General features: G+C 39.3%; 1 protein-coding gene across 3 annotated transcripts in view; it reads right to left on the reverse strand.

The window, feature by feature from the left end:
• Positions 1–17286, reverse strand: part of BMPR1A (bone morphogenetic protein receptor type 1A) — a 166343-nt gene that overhangs the window by 8050 nt on the left and 141007 nt on the right. For all 3 annotated transcript variants that reach the window (XM_017893277.1, XM_017893275.1, XM_017893276.1), the window contains 3 exons: positions 15959–16055; positions 15727–15826; positions 4646–4790 (listed from right to left, as the gene is read on the reverse strand). In XM_017893277.1, the coding sequence (XP_017748766.1) occupies positions 4646–4790; positions 15727–15826; positions 15959–16055 (342 nt within the window). The remainder of the gene's footprint in view (positions 1–4645; positions 4791–15726; positions 15827–15958; positions 16056–17286) is intronic.

The following is a 17286-nucleotide window of genomic DNA, read 5'->3' on the forward strand; positions in this document are numbered from 1 at the left end:
CATCTCATCAAAAAGCATGGTATACCCAACCAACTGCAGTTAAAAACTTAAAATGTACTTTTTTTTGGATGGAATCTCGCTCTATCGCCCAGGCTGGAGTGCAGTGGCCCAATCTCGGCTCACTGCAACCTTCACCTTCCAGTTTCAAGTGATTCTCCTGCCTCAGCCTCCCAAGTAGCTGGAATGATAGGCACTCGCCACCACACCCAGCTAACTTTTTTGTATTTTTAGTAAAGATGGGGTTTAGCCATGTTAACCAGGCTGGTCTTGAACTCCTGACCTCAGGTGATCCGCCCACCTCGGCCTCCCAAAATGCTGGGATTACAGGTGTGAGCCACCATGCCCAGCCATAATGTACTTTAAAGTATGAAACAATTTACAATGTATTCTGAAATTATAAACAGGTTATTCAGTGTGGCTAACGGCAAAAATGGTCATAATAATTCCCCTCCCAGTGCACACAGCCATGGGTACTCCTGGCCCGCAGACTCAGGGCTTAGGCCATATGACCTGCTTTGGATAAAAGAACAACAGCAAACGTGATGCAAGCAAAGACCTGACAAATGTTTGTGGACTGGGGCTTGCCCTTTCCTGCTGCTTTGGTAACCCTGTGAACAACAAATAATGGCAGCATGAACTGTCGGCCATGCGTGTGAACTACACCACCTAGCTCTAGCTGAGCAAGTCCAACAAATGAACTGCCCCGCAGACTCACAGAATGAGAAATAATGTTTGTTGCTTCACGGCACTAAGTTTTGGGGTGGTTTTTATGCAGCAAAGTCCAAATGACAGTTAAAGATCTTAAAAATCCCATCTATAAGACCCTGCAAGATCTGGCTTGGCCCCATTATTCGCTGTGACCACCCACCCACAAACCTCCTGTTTGATTTATGTCAACTTTTAGAATTCACTCAAGCTTATTCCTGTCTCTGGGTCTTTTTGAATGTCCAGTTCCCTTTACTTAGAGTACTATTTTCTCACTTAAACACCTTCATAGCACATAAAACCTCTCAGTTGCTGCACTTAACACAATCATAACTTTATTCTTATTTACGTATATATTTGCTTGAAATCCATCCCCTGCTCACAGAATATAGGTATTTATTTGGGACAATATCAGAAGTACTTTCATATTTGTTAAATAAAAGATGTATATGGATTGTTATCTTTCATTTTCAGAAGCATTAGTGATCATTCTACATTAACAAGAACATTATGTTCCAAGTTGGAAATGCTTCTAAAATGAACTAGATTTAGTGCAAAGTTAAAGTGACTTTATGTATCATTTATTATAGAATCCTTTTGTAAATTTTGTTGTTTTTTTGAGACAGAATCTCGCTCCGTTGCCCAGGCTGGAGTGCAGCAGCCAATCTCAGCTCACTGCAACCTCTGCCTCCCCAGTTCAAGCGATTTCCTGCCTCAGCCTCCCGAGTAGCTGGGATTACAGGCATCTGCCACCACGTCCAGCTAAGTTTTGTATTTTTAGTAGAGATGGGGTTTCACCATGTTAGCCAGACTGGTCTCGAACTCCTGACCTCAAGTGATCCGCCTGCCTCAGCCTGTAAGTTTTTAAGTCAAGATTTTATAATTTATATAAAATGTACCCTTTTTGAGAAAAGTGCAACAAGCCTTTGACAAATCTATATCATGTAATCACCAATACCACAATTAAAATACAGAACATTTTAATCACGTAAAAAAATTCTCACTTTTTGGCTGGGCATGGTGGCTCGTGCCTGTAATCCCAGCACTTTGGGAGGCCAAGGCAGGTGGATCACCTGAAGTCAGGAGTTCAAGACCAGCCTGGCCAACATGGTGAAACCCCGCCTCTACTAAAAAAAAAAAAATACAAAAATTAGCTGGGCATGGTGGCACATGCCTTAATCCCAGCATACTTGGGAGGCTGAGGCAGGAGTGTAGCCTTTTGTGTCTGACTTCCTTCATGTAGCATAAAATACTTCTGAAATTCACCCACTGTTACTGCTACAGGTGTTAGAAGTTGTTCCTTTTTGCTGATGAGTAGTATTCCACTGTATGAATGTACCACGATTTGTTTATTCATTTACCAATTAATGAGCTTTGGGGTTGTTTCCAGTTTATGTCTATTATAAATAAAACTGCTATCAACATTCATATTCAGGCCTCTGGTGTGGACAAATTTTCATACCTCTTGGATAAATAATTAGCAGAAGGATTGCTTCATTGTACAGAAAGTATACCCTTAACTTTCCAGACAATTGTCAAACTGTTTTTCAAAAGAGCCATACCATTTTGCATTCCAACCAGCAATGTATGAGATTTCTAGTTGATCTACATCTTTGTCACCACTTAATATTGTCAGTCTTAGCTATACTAGTGGATGTGTAGAAGTATCTTACTGCGTTTAATTTGTATATCCCTGTTGATGCTGAACATCTTTTCATGTGCTTGTTTGCCGTTCTTTCATCATCTTTGGGGAAGTGTCTGTTCAAATCTTCTGGCCATTTTTTTAAAAAATTAGGTTGTCTTATTGAGTTGCAAAAGTTCTTTATATATTTTGCACAAACACCCTGTATCAGATCTGTTTTGCCAATCTGTGACTTGTCTTCTCATTTTCTTAACAGTGTCTTCTAAATAGCAGAAGGTTTAAATTTTGATAAAGCCTGATTTATCATTTAAAAAAATGATTTGTGCTTTTTATGTACTGAGAAGTCTGCCCAAGGTCACAATAATTCCTTTGGACATTTTCTTTTAGAGGTTTTATACTTCAACTTTTACATTTAGGACTATGCTACATTTCAAGTTAATTTTGTATACAGAGTGAGGAGGTAAGGGCTGAGATTAACTTTTGGTAAATGGATTCCTGATTTTCCTGCACCATTTGTTAAACGGATTGCCTTTTCCAACTGAATTACTTGGGCACCTTTTTTTTTTTAAATCAATTAACCATATTAAGTGCATGTTCCTGTCTAAACTCCATAATCTGTTCCATTCATCAATACATCTATCCTTACACCAGTACCAAATTGTGATCATTATTGAGCTTTACAGTAAGTCCAGAAATCAGGTAGTGATTCCTCTTTGTTCTTCTACTTCAAAATTGTTTTGGTTCTTCTAGTCCTTTGCATTTCCATATAAATGTTAGAATATACATCAATTTCTATAAAAGTTTGCTCTGATTTTCATTTGGATTCAAATGAAATTACACACCAATTTGAGGAAAACTGAAATCTTAATACTGAGTCCTCAGATTTATAAACATCTCCACTTATTTAGGGCTTTATTAATTTCTTTCAGCAATGTTTTATAATTTTCAGTGTGCAGGTCTTGCATAAATTGTTAGGCTTATTCTAAATATTTCATGGTTTTTGATGCTATTTTAAATACTGTTTTTATAATTTCCTAATTGTTTGTTGCTAGTGCATATGAATTCAATGATATTTGTACAATGACTGTATTCTGCAACATGATAAAGTCATATACTGGCTGCAGTAGTTGTACCATTCTTGGGATTTTCTACATAAACAATCATGTTGTCTGCATATGAAGGCAGTTTTACTTTTACTTTTCCAATTCAATTAGAGTTACCTAATAAAATGAATTTTAAAATTAGAGATCAGAGTGGGTGCGGTGGTTCACGCCTGTAATCCCAGCACTTTAGGAGCCAAGGTGGGAGGATCACTTGAGGCCAGGAGTTTGAGACCAGCCTAGTCAACATGGCGAAACCCCATCCCTCCAAAAAAACAAAAAACAAAAACATAGCCAGGCGTGGTGGTGCATCTGGTAATTCCAGCTACTTCGGAGGCTGAGACGGGAATTGCTTGAACTTGGGAAGCAGGGGTTGCAGTGAGCCGAGACTGGGCCACTGCACTCCAGCCTGGGTGACAGAGCAAGACTGTCTCAATACAATTAAAATAAAATAAAGTAAAATAAAATAAATAAAATAAAATAAGAAGAGATCAGTTTCTTTCAACTAATACAATTAAAAACTAAAACCTATCTGGATATCTAGCGTTCATAACACAGGTCCTCTCAAATAAGAGTTCCCTCGACCCATAAATCTGAGTATTTCCATATATAAATGAACCTGCTGGGATTATCTTTTTTTCTCTCATACCAAGAATCAGTCCAAATTTGTTGGAATTTATTTGTAATCCCCTTTAAAATTATTTTTTACTGAACTATGTTTTGGTAGTAGTATACTGAGAGAAGCATCCTCTCTAAGCATGTCTGTTGAAACTTTTTTATTTCAGAATCTGAAATAGTTACAGTTCCCTCAATCAATCCATTTAACCTTACAGATGCAAGGAATCTTATACCTGATTCCTCTTTAAGTCGGCTGGTAAAATGCTTAGAGCAAAACTTGTGAGCTAACTCTTGCCTTTCATATAGGACTCCATGATCTAACTTCCCCCACCCTTCTCTGCAGGACTTGGTTCCTAACCTTGTTTACAGCTCTATCTTACTTGCCTATTTTATTTTTCTTGGTTCATATTTCTTATTTTTAACTAATTTCACCTTGCAATAACGCACACCTCTTTCTAAATAAGGACAAAAAAATGTGTCCATTATTGTTCCCTGATCTGCAATAATTATACTGTCCACCATCAAGAGGACATATTCTAAATCAACACACCATTCATGTTTATAGGAACTTTTAACTTACCAATAAAGGTAGTCCAGACCCACTACCAGAACTTTGTGACTGGTCAATAAGGTCTTTTAGTGATTCTCCAACTGGAATAAATGCTTCATCCTGTTCCAAATCACGATTGTAACGACGTCTGCTTGAGATGCTCTTGCAATAATGTCTTTTAAAAAAGCAGAAAACAATCTACATTAAAAATGAAAAACTATAAAACCCTAAGGTTAAGAAAACCTTGAGATTCTCTATACTGTTATCCTTCCCTCAGACAAAATCCTATCCAAATTAGTCTTATCATTGGATAATATATCCTGTTAAATACATCTAGAAATGGAGTTCAGAGTTCTACGTATCATGTTAAAATGGAAAGATGTCTATGGTATATCGGCATGTAAAAAGAAACTATCAAAATTAGATGTGAAGTGTCATCCTAGCTATAAAAAAAATACGACTTCAAATAATCACAATATACATTTCCTTACATTCCAACCCAAACCTTGAAGTCATATTTTCAGACTTTTGCCAACTTGATAGATATGAAACAATGCCTTCTTCTAATATGCTTTCCTCTGGTTACTAGCGAAATTGAGTTTTTTTCCCACAGTTCAGTTTTTTTTTTTTTTTTTTTTTCCTGTGAACTGCCTATTCACATTTTTAACAAATACATATTTTTTGAGACAGGATCTAGCTCTGTTGTCCAGGCTGGAATGCAGTGGTATGATCTCAGCTCACTGCAACCTCTGCCTCCCAGGCTCAAGTGATCCTCCCACCTCAGCCTCCTGAGTAGCTGGGACTACAAGCACGTGCAACCATGCCCAGTTAATTTTTTTTTTTTTTTGTATTTTTAGTAGAGATGGGGTTTTGCTATGTTGCCCAGGATGGTCTTGAACTCCTGAGCTCAAGTAATTCTCTAAGGAAATATTCCCTATTTCCTTAGAAGCAAAACTACTTCTGGTTTCTCTGGTCATCTTCTGGAGAGACACCGATGCCGTTCTGCATCTTGCTTCTTACCTGGGGTATCATTCCACAGAAGTACGCAAGTGTCACCTTTTTCTTTAAAGGCTAGACAGTATTCCATTGTATGGCTGCTAACCATTCACCTACTGGTAATATTTATTTTTCTTTTTCTTTCTTTCTTTATTTTGAGACGGAGTCTTACTCAGTCCCCCGGGCTGGAGTGCAATGGTACAATCTCAGCTCACTGCAACCTTTGCCTCCCGGGTTTAAGCAATCCTCCCTGCCTCAGCCTCTCGAGTAGCTGGGATTACAGGCACCCGCCACCACATCCAGCTAATTTTTGTATTTTTATTTTTTATGAGAGATGGAGTTTCACCACGTTGGCCAGGCTGGTCTTGAACTCCTAACCTCAAATGATCCACCTGATTCAGCCTCCCAAAGTGCTGGGATTACAGGCGTGCACCACTGCACCTGGCCACCTACTGGTAATATTTAGATGGTTTCTAGTCTTATTGCATGCAAGTGTGAAACACAATTTTCTACCATATCTGTAGTAGGAATTACTGAATTTGGAACTTTGATGGAGTGCCCTACTGACCTCCTCAACAGCTGCACCAGTTGGAATCCCTCCACCAACATATGAGAATGCCTATTTTCCCTACACCTTTATCCCTACCCTTGTGTTATAAACTTTTAGAACTCAGTTTTAAACTTTATCAAATTTTATATTTATAGAACTTAGTATTTAATTTTATCAAGCATCTTTATTCGCCTACCTTTGAATGTCATACAGTTCCCCATGGCTTGGTAATGAAAAGCCATCCCTTGTCTCCCCTCCCCTCCTATCCAGTTTCCACTTCTTAGAATAAAGAATTGTGACTTTTGAAGCTTATTTAATATTTACCTCATTCTTTTTTCTTTCTTTTCTCTTTTTTTTTTTTTTTTTTTTTTGAGACAGGGTCTCACTCTGTCACCCAGGCTAGAGTGCAATGGTGCGCTCTCAGCTCACCGCAACCCCCGCCTTCCTGGTTTGATCAATTCTTGGGAACCCCAAGTAGCTGGGACTACAGGCACACACTACCACAACAGGCTAATTTTTGTATTTTTAGTAGAGCTGAGGTTCCACTAGGTTGGTCACACTGGTCTTGAACTTCTGACCTCAAGTGATCCACCCATCTCACCCTCCCAAACTGCTGGGATTACAGGCGTGAGCCACCACACCTGGCCCTCATTATTTCTAAATAGCATCCTTACACTGACATTTTAAGTTTTTCAGTATTAGGCTTTAACTATTGACTTACACTGGGGAATATGAAAATTTAACTGATCATTTAACACCCTGCAGCTTCCCAAAACAGAAAATACGTCCATCCTCACATCCTCCTTACAGTTATATTATTTGTTTAGCTCAACATTCAGTGTTTGAATTATTATGGCTATATAAACTCTATCTACACGCGGCCCTCACTGTATAACATGACTATTGTTTTCTTTCTTGCACACCCTCTTCCCCCCGCCCCAGAGCACAGGCAAAGATCCATTACTTTGGAGGAAGGAGAAGCAGCAAAGTCCTTTTGCCTCTTGGGGATGTAGAGGAAATGTTCCCTGTGCCCTGACCAGGTTAAGATCCTCTGATGCTGAGGAAGAGGAGAAGATGACACCTTCCTCTCTCCTTGTGGGCACAGGATCCTACAGGAGGGCCACAGGAAGGTCAGCTACCTCTGTGGGAGGAGGTGCAAGAGCCCTGAGGAAGCTGCACCCATCAGGTCTAGCAACACAGAACCTACCTAAGGACAACAGGCACGCCCCCCTCACTTTCCACCTGTCCTCTAATAATAACACGCAACAGCAGATGACTTCTGCAGGAGGAACAGGAACACGGACAGTGACTCCCACAGAGGTGCAAGGACGCAGTAAGAGCTGAAAGCTATAGGGGAAGTAGGAACTCAGAGAAAAACGCTTCCTTCTGCACCCAAACCCCGACTCGAAGCAAATGAACAGCAGCCCATCACTGAAGGAATTTGAAACTTGTGGTGCATTGAAGGCACAGACCCAAACACTAAACAAAACCTTAACCCAAATCGACTCCTACTAGACTGAACATCTCGTGCTTCTCAACAGCCTAAGAGGAGGTGTGCCCATTTTCAGGAGTATGTCTCTATCTCAATGTCTGTTGTTCTTTTTAAAACTGATGTATAACAGCTGTACATATTTTGGAGGGTACATGTGATATCTTATGCATGTATACAATGTAAAATGATTTTTTACATTTTACCTAGCCTCTGGTATGTAAAATGAACAAATCAAGAGTAACTGGGATAGCCATCATCTCAAATATTTATCTTTTTTTTTTTTTTTTTGAGACGGAGTCTTGCTCTGCCGCCCAGGCTGGAGTGCAGTGGCCAGCTCTCAGCTCACTGCAAGCTCCGCCTCCTGGGTTCACGCCATTCTCCTGTCTCAGCCTCCCCAGTAGCTGGGACTACAGGCGCCCGCCTCGTCGCCCGGCTAGTTTTTTGTATTTTTTAGTAGAGACGGGGTTTCACCATATTAGCCAGGATGGTCTCGATCTCCTGACCTCGTGATCCGCCCGTCTCGGCCTCCCAAAGTGCTGGGATTACAGGCTTGAGCCACCGCGCCCGGCCTCAAATATTTATCTTTTGTTTTTCTTTGGGTGGGGAAGAGGAGGCAGGGCTCCTGCTGCTTGGGATGGAGTGCAGTGGCGTGATCTTGGCTCATCGCAACCTCCACCTCAGCCTCCCCAGCAGCTGGGACCACAGATGTGTACAACCATGCCCGGCTAATTTTTGTATTTTTTTTGTAGAGATGTGGTTTTGCCATGTTGCCCAGGCTATATCTTTGTGTTGGGAATATTACAATTCTTCTCTTAAAGACTAGCTACTTTGAAATACACAATAAATTACTAACTATAATTTCCCTACTGTACTATCAAATACTAGAACTTATTTCTTACATTAGTAATTGTAGTTTTGTGCCCCTTAATCAACCTCTCTTCATCCATCCATCTTCATCCAACCTCCCTCCCTCCACCCTTCCTAGCCTCTGGTATGTTATTCCACTTACTACCTCTCTATGAGATCAACCGTTTGAGCTCCCATGTATGATTGAGAACATGTAGTATTTGTCTATGACTGGCTTATTTCACTTAACATAATGGACTCCAGTTCCATTCATGTTACTGAAAATAACAGGATTTCATTCTTTTTCTGGTTGAGTAATATTCCACTGTAGAGATCACATTTTCTTTATCCATTCACCTGCTGATAGACACGGGTTGATTCTACATCTTGGCCATTATGAATAGTGCTTAAACATAGGGGTGTGAACAGGCCTTCAATATACTGATTTCCTTTTGGATATATATATCAAATAGTGGATTGCGAGATCATAGGGCAGTTCTAATTTTAGTTTTTTGAGGGACCTCCACACTGTTCTCCATAGTAGCTGTGCCAATTTACATTTCCACCAGCAATATGCTGTGGTTCCCCTTTCTTCACAGCCTCCCCAGCATTTGTTTTCTTTTTGATAACAGCCATTTTAATTGGGGTGAGGTTGATATCTCATTGTGACAATCTCTGCTATTCTTAACATGATGTACAACATCCAGATAAACTTATGAGACCCACTAAAAAGCAAGGAAAAATCACTCACTGCCAAGAGGGCAGGCAATCAAGAGGACCGGTGGCAGATACCACTTGTGCTGGAGCTGCCAGTTGGGCCTTTCACAGAACTGTGATTAAAAGGGGAAAGCACCTGGTGAAGGTGGTAACAGGAATACACAGATGGAGAGTCTCAGCAGAGAAATGAAGTCAGACAGGAATGTGAGAAAGGGAAAACATGCTATCAAAGATGAAGAATTAGTTTGATGAGCTCAACAGTACATAGCTCAGATGGACACACGTGAAGAAAAAAAAAATCTATGCATTTGAAAATAGGTAAATAGAAATTACCTGAACTAAAATACAAAGAGAAAAAACGAGTGAGAAAAACCGAAGAATTCAAGAGCTGTGGCACAACACCAAATAATCTAATATATATAATTGGAGTCTCAAAAACAGAAGAGACAGATAAAAGGACAAAGTGTTTTTAAAAAAATAGTAGATAATTTTGCAATAATAATGAAAGATAGCAAACCATAGATTCACTAAGCTCAGTGAAACCCAAACCAGAGAAAATACCAAAAAAGAAACACTCACATACTTCTAAATGTATTGTAGCTGAGTTGTTTAAAATGAAAGATAATGGGAAAACATTAAAGGATGCCATGAAAAAAATTACATATAGTACATCAAAGACAAAATGTATGTCAGAAGGTATGCAAGTGGAAGATAATGAGTGACAGCTTTAAGGGAAACGAACTCGAGCCCACCCAGATTTCTACAGCCAGTGAAAATACCTTGGGTAAATGAAGGCAAAAGACTGCAGACAAAAGCTGAGAGGACTTAGAGCCAGCAGACCTGCACTACAAGAGGTTAAAGAAATTCTTCAGGCAGAAGGAATATGGTATCAGATGAAAACTTCTAAACATGTATTTAGAATTAAATACATGGAGAGTGCTAAAAGTAATAAAAATACATGTACATATAGGGCATATTTTCTTATTTTTAATCACTTTGAAAGCTGATTGGCAGTTCCTTTTTTAGGTAGTTAGAAAATGTTTATGTTCTTTCGTATTAAAACATTACTTGGCAATTTTTTTTTTCCCTGTAATCACTGATTTAGAAAGTCATTAAATTCTTAATATTTAACTACTGTAGGACCAGGAGTCCCCTAAAGACAATGAGGATAAAGGGTCCATTATAAAGCCAGAAGCAGGCTTTTTTCATCTGACAAATGCATCTGTGATACTATTTCCCAAGCAGAAATTCTGGGCCAAGGATGGCTGGCAAACATCAACAAGAGTAAGTATCCACTGTGTGCCAAGCATGAGGGACACACAAGATTCACCATGGGCACCCTTCAAATTTCAAGAGGAAAATGGCAATTTAAACAGCCAGCCAGTTGATCATCAATATTAATGGTTAAGTAATCTCTGCTACCACTGAGATTCCTATTGAATGGAAATGCAGACTTTTGGCAAATATGCATGAACAAGTAAATGAATACTTGCCAATGTAAAAAAAATGCAAGATAAAATTAGTAAGTGTTATGGGGGCAGATCACAGGATCTAAGCAGTTTGAAGGATTAAAGGAGCTACAAAAGAGGATGCCAGAGGAAACAACCAGGAACTGGCTTATGGTACGGAATGATGCCTCGTCCACAGTAGAGGGAGGAGGCCATGGTTCCAGAGAAGGTTTTAGAGAAGGTACCAGTTTTGAGGGTCATGGGTCATGAATGTAAATGTGAATGGAGAATAAATTGCAGACGTATCTAAATTGGAGGAAAACAATCACATTAGAAAAAAGGGAAACAAAATATTAATGAGGCAAACAAAACAGACAAACCTTAATATGCTGACGGACAGTCCTCTCTTTAATCTTATCCTTTTATGGTTTGCTATGGAGAACAACTTGTGCCTTGTTCAAGTTCAACTAAATATGAATGAATATTCCAAATTACAGATTTGTGTATATCTGATCAATAATGAATCTTCACGTAGACTCAACTAACACATGAAGTTCAAAAGCTAAATAAACAGGGCAGTCACAAAGTTCTATGTAGTATTTAGTTTAGAACTATAAAAAAGCCTACATGACCAGTTCCTGATGTCTGATCGTATGTTCTGTGAAGTGTTATAGGTCACCCACTTGAGTGTCCATGGCCTGAGTCTCAGATGAGTGGTATTTTTTGTTCATCTTAAAAGATATTGTTAGTTTGTGTCAGGGTCACTTGGATCCACTTCCAGCTCTTCATTCTTTTATGTGGATTCTTATCTCCACCTGGCCTGTCTTCCCTTCACATTTCTAGTTGAACGGTAGCTCTAAGGGGGCGGAGTTCTTTCAAGGTTTCTGTATGACTGGAAGTCTTCCCATTACCTTCATTTTTGAAGGATATTTTCTCTGGCTATAGAATTCAAGGTCTGTGACGTTTTTCTTTGGGCACTTTAAAGATGTTGGTTGACTATCTTCTTGAGTGCACTGTTTCCAACAAAAGGTCTGCTGTCATCCTCAACTTTGTGCCTCTGTAGATAATCTGCCTTTTTTCCTTGCTTCATTTAGTATTTTCTCTTTATTATCGGTTTTGAGCAATACGATTATCATGTGCCTTAACGTAGTTTTCTTCATGTTTCTTCTACTCAGGGTTTGCTGAGCTTTCAGATATATGGGTTCATGGTTTTCATTAAATTTGAAAAAGCTGAGTGCAGTGGCTCACACCTGTAATCCCAACACTTCGGGAAGCTGAGGCAGGTGGATCACTTGAGGCCAGGAGTTCAAGACCAGCCTGGCCAACATGGTGAAACCCCGTCTCTACTAAAAATACAAAAATTAGCCAGGCTTGGTGGTACATGCCCATAATCCCAGCCACTCTGGAGGCTGAGGCATGAGAATCGCTTGAACCCAGGAGGTGGAGTATGCAGTGAGCTGAGATTATACCACTGCACTCCAGCCTGGATGACACAGCAAGACCCTGTCTCTAAAATAATAATAATAGATAAATTTGAAAACATTTGATCATGATTTCTGTACGTTTTTCGTCCCTCCTCTCTTCTGGGAACTCCAATTATATCGATATTAGGCCATCTGAAGTTGTCCCGCAGTTCACTGATTCTCTATTAATTCCTATGTCTTCATGTTCACTCATCTTTTCTTCTACAGTGTCTGTTACCAATTTCATCTAGTATGTTTCATCTGAGATATTATAGATATCATTTCCTAAAGTTTCATTTCAAGATCTTTTACAAAATCTTCCATGTCTTGATTTAACTTTTGTACATATAAAATACAGTTCTAACAACTATTTTAATGCCATTGCTAATTCTAAGGTCTGTATCAGTTCTGGGTCAGTGGTTTTGATAGCTTCATTTCTTTCCTCATTATGGGCCATATTTATATGTATTCATTTATTCACAGTATTCATTTATTGGATGGCAGATATTGTGAATTTTACCTTGTTATATTCCTATAAATACTGTTGAGTTTTGTTCTAGGATACAGTGACTTAGAAATGGTGTGATCCATTTGGGGCTTGCTTTTAGGGTGAGACCAGAGCCATGTTAAGTCTAGGGCTAATTATTCCCCACCACTGAGGCAAAATCCTCCTGAGTCCTTCAACCAAAGCCTGTGAATTATGGGGTTTTCAATTCTCACAGCTGGTATGAACAGATCCTACTCCCAGCCTTGTGTGAGCACCAAACACTGTTTCCTCAATCATTTCAGGTGTTCTTTCCCCAGGCTTGGTAGCTTCCTCATGACTCCTCGAACTGAGACAGCCTGCTGGCTACACCTGGACTCCCCTTGTGATGCCCAACCCAAAACTCTGTTCAGGGAGAAGGTGGGCAATCACAAGGCTCAACTCACTTGGTTCCTGTTTTTCAGAGATCAGTATCCTTCACAGCCTGATACCCTGATTGGCAGCTATTAGTATACAGGTAGGGTTTACTGATTACAAGCTTCACTGTAATATAATCTGCCTGGACCATTTCACTGGGCCCTAACAGCAGTATTTTTAGGTTTCATCTCTTGGGCTGAACAGATTTCCCTAAGAAGAAACATCCTATCTATTGCTTAGAGAGCACACACCTGGCTGATAGGCTTCTTTACTCTGTGGCTGAAGGCACCGCAGGCAGTCTGAAGACACACTACAATGAAAAGTGTAGGTAGCTCTGCGGTAACGCAGCATGAAAAAAAAAAAAAAGTACAGGTAGCTCATATTACAAAGGGCTGATTTCTGAAATATAAAGAGCTTCTATAAATCAAAGAGAAAAAAAATCTATGTAATTCAAGAGAAAAACAGGCCCCCCAAAATGAACACGATTTAAATAAAAATATAGATGGCTCTTTTCTTAAAAGAAAAATAAAAGCATACTCAACAATATTTTACTATATACATTATAGGCCAGGGCCGGTGGCTCAGACTGTAATCCCAGCAGTTTGGGAGGGTGAGGCGGGTGTATCACTTGAGGTCAGGCGTTCAAGACCAGCCTGGTCAACATGGTGAAACCCCCGCCTTTACTAAAAATAAACAAATTAGCCAGGTGTGGTAGTGCATACCTATAATCCCAGCTACTTGCCAGGCTGAGGCATGAGTATCGCTTGAACCTGGGAGGCAGAGACTGCAGTGAGCCGAGATCACTGCAATCCAGCCTTGGAGACAGAGTGAGACTCTGTCTCTAAATAAATAAATAAATAAAATAATTTATACATTACAGTGCCCTTGTGTAATAAAGAAACCAATGTATAAAAAAAGTATTTTAATATGAAAAATATAAATTCAAATCACCTTGATATATTATCACCTGTCTTACTGGCAAGATTCAGTTATTTGACAAAGCTGATTTCTGAAATATAAACAGCTTTTATAAATCAAAGAGAAAAAAATCTATGCAATTCAATGGAAAACAGGCCCCCCAAAATGAACACATGATTTAAATAAAATATAGATGGCTCTTTTCTAAAAGAAAATAAAATAAAATAAAATAAAACATACTCTGACAAAGCTTAAAATAACTGATTGAGCATACTTGCTTGCTTTTAGTAGTCCACTAAAACAGCAATGAAGAGTTTTAAACTTCTTTATCTAACAGCCAAGGAGAAAAGGTGATAAAATAACAGTAAACACTATTGGAATTCATGAAGCAGATGAATGAGTAGTGACTTTGCAGACCCAAAAAGTCTGATTCTTAGGCTAGAAATTGAGAAAACCAAGAAGCAACCAGTTTATACTATGGGGCTGCCCCAAGAACTTCGGAACCGGCCATTGTGGTTATCCCTGGAAGTAAAGCTGACCAAGATGACTGCTTGAAAGTCAATTTTCAGAAAGTCAGACACTGGATTATCCAATACTATGTTAACAAATCACTCCCAAACTGAGTGGCTTAAAACAGCAATTGTTATCTGTTTCTGTGGATCATGAATTCAGAAGTGACTTGATTGGGTAGCTCAGGGTCAGACGTCAGCTGAGACTGCACTCATCTGAAAGCTTGACAGGAGTTTGCAGTCACTTCCAAGGCGGCTCACTCACAAGGCTTACAGGTTGCAGGCTGGGTATTGGCAGGAGGCCTCAGTTCCTCCCTGTGCAGGCCTCTCTCAGAGCTGAGTGTCCACATAGCATGATGCCTGGCTTCCCCCAGAGTGAGTGATCCCAGAGACCATGGTGAAAGCTGCAAAACTGTTTATAATGTAGACTTGGAAATCACTTTTGCCATATCCTATTTGTCACACAGATCAGCCCCGATGTGTTATGGGAGGGGATTGGCCCCAAGGGGAGAAACCCCAGGCAGTGAGAATCACTGGGGGCCATTTGGGATGATGGCTACCTCAGATGTGGAGCTCTCCTCTCAACCCCATCTCCTACTCTAAATAATCATGTGACTTTCCCATCACCTTTCTAACAGAAGATTCCAAGTCTATTATCTGGAAAGACTCAAAACACAGTTTCTCAACTGTGGTACCCCATTGTTGAGGGTGAAGAATTATAATAAAAACAAGGAGGTATGCAAACATCTTTTCCTCAGTAATCTGAAGTGTTTCCTTTATCATATGCTAAATTGCTTTATGTACTTGGGTTTATTTATGGGTTTACTAACTTGTTTCATTGATCTATCTAGGTCGGTATGATAATGTTTTATTATTAAAGTTTATATCCATTAGGGACTATCTCTTATTACTCTTCTTTTTTGGCAATTGTATTCTGAAATCGTGGCTACATGCAAACAATTCTGAAGCTCCAGATTTCTAAAGAATTATAACACAGTGGGTTTCTTGGGAGAGACTGAAAACATTCAGATACCAGAAAGCTCACTATTCCATTAATAAGAAAATCATAAGTATTCATGAACATATAAGAAGTATGAAATTAATTAATTGGTAGTAAGGTCCTTTTCCCTTAAGAGAACTATAGTCTAGTTACATAAAGGAGATATACAACCAGAGAACACAAGTTAACGGTTTCTGCAATGGCTTTACAAATAGCGGTTGACATCTAATATTTGACAAAATATTTTGCTTCAAAATAAATATCTTCTTACTTGTAACAAAAGCAGCTGGAGAAGATGATCATAGCAATTATGCAGACAGCCATAGAAATGAGCAAAACCAGCCATCGAATGCTGCCATCAAAAAATGGACCTGACAATAAAAGTAAACAAGGAAATAAACAATGAAATGAAAAAATAATCTGAAGTGTTCAATTCTAGGTAGCTTGGTAAAATCAGAGAAGATATTTGAGAAGCATGCTCCGATTTTTCTCGGCTAACCTACCTATGACAACAGGGGGCAGTGTGGGTTGCAAATACTGGTTACATAAATTGGTCCGACAACATTCTATTGTCCGGCGCAGCTGGGCTTTTGGAGAATCCTAAAAGAAGAGTAATGATAAAATTAGAAATTGTTTGGTATTTTAAACTGATGATATGTCATTTTAGTATTCATAAAATACAATTTCTAATTCAGTGAGCGAAAGGGGCCTGCAAATTTTATATGTAAAAACAGATTACTGAAAGACTAAAATTTGTGCTGAAATAGTGAAGACTGCAAAATGACTTTTCTTAAGAACATATCTATGTGGATGGTGTGTTAGACACTACATTAGAATACCAAACCCGAACTTAGGTAATTACAATTATAAACTGGTCTGGTACATATAATCTCACTGTGGTACTGAGATGTGGATGAGATTTAAGATCAGACTAAAAAGTTGGGGGTGTCCTAGTCCAAAGAAAAGGCTGGTTGGCAAGGCAGCTGAGCGTGCAGAGGCCACTGCAGACCCTGCCAACCCCAGCCATGTCGAAAGCCATGAGCCTGATGCGGAGGCAAGCTAAGCATCTGTGGTGAGGGAAGGGCAAACTACAGAAAGCATTCCTGAGAGATGATTACAGATCACCAGTCAGAGAGGAGACTGTCCCTAAGAGAGCAGAAAGCTAGCACAGAGAAGGGCAGCAGCACTTACATGTGATGTTTTATTGGATTAACAATATAATATCTGACAAGTTGAATGCTGCCATTTCAGCACAGCCTGTGGAGAACTGCCATTCTGGACCAACATGTATACAGCAAAGAACGTTCATCACTACGGAAGTCACAAGAATGTAAGCAGAAATTAAGGAAAAGCCTCAGTATAATCAGCTATGACTTTAAAAAGGTAAACATGAGCCCACGACTTCAGATTCTGTTGGGAAGATGGTCAAGAGCATTTGGAAATCTCCAAATACATATTTTATATTTTAAATGAAGTTTTACTAATAACTTTTACACAATTTTTACTTTTAAATGATCATAAGGAGAGAGAGAAAAAAGTTAGGCTTAAACTGGAGAGTCTGAAATAATCCCAGATTCAGAGAAAACTTACAAGAAGGAGGAAATGAAAATCATATAACTAACTATGAATGAAAGAAGTGCCAAGCATCCAAGAGGGTTCCAGGAACGCTAAAATGAGCTTGGCCTTGCAGAAGAGAAAAGTGCAAAGAAAAACCAAGGAAGAGTTTCTCTGGCAGCATGGGGTTTCTCCAAGCAACAGATGTACTGCTGACATGACAGTGGATGATAAGGACAAAAATGAACAATTCTTCAAGTCCTGTCTTGTTTCTTCT

The sequence above is a fragment of the Rhinopithecus bieti genome, unplaced genomic scaffold (genome assembly GCF_001698545.2).
Source record: "Rhinopithecus bieti isolate Rb0 unplaced genomic scaffold, ASM169854v2 scaffold_23869, whole genome shotgun sequence".
Taxonomy (NCBI): domain Eukaryota; kingdom Metazoa; phylum Chordata; class Mammalia; order Primates; family Cercopithecidae; genus Rhinopithecus; species Rhinopithecus bieti.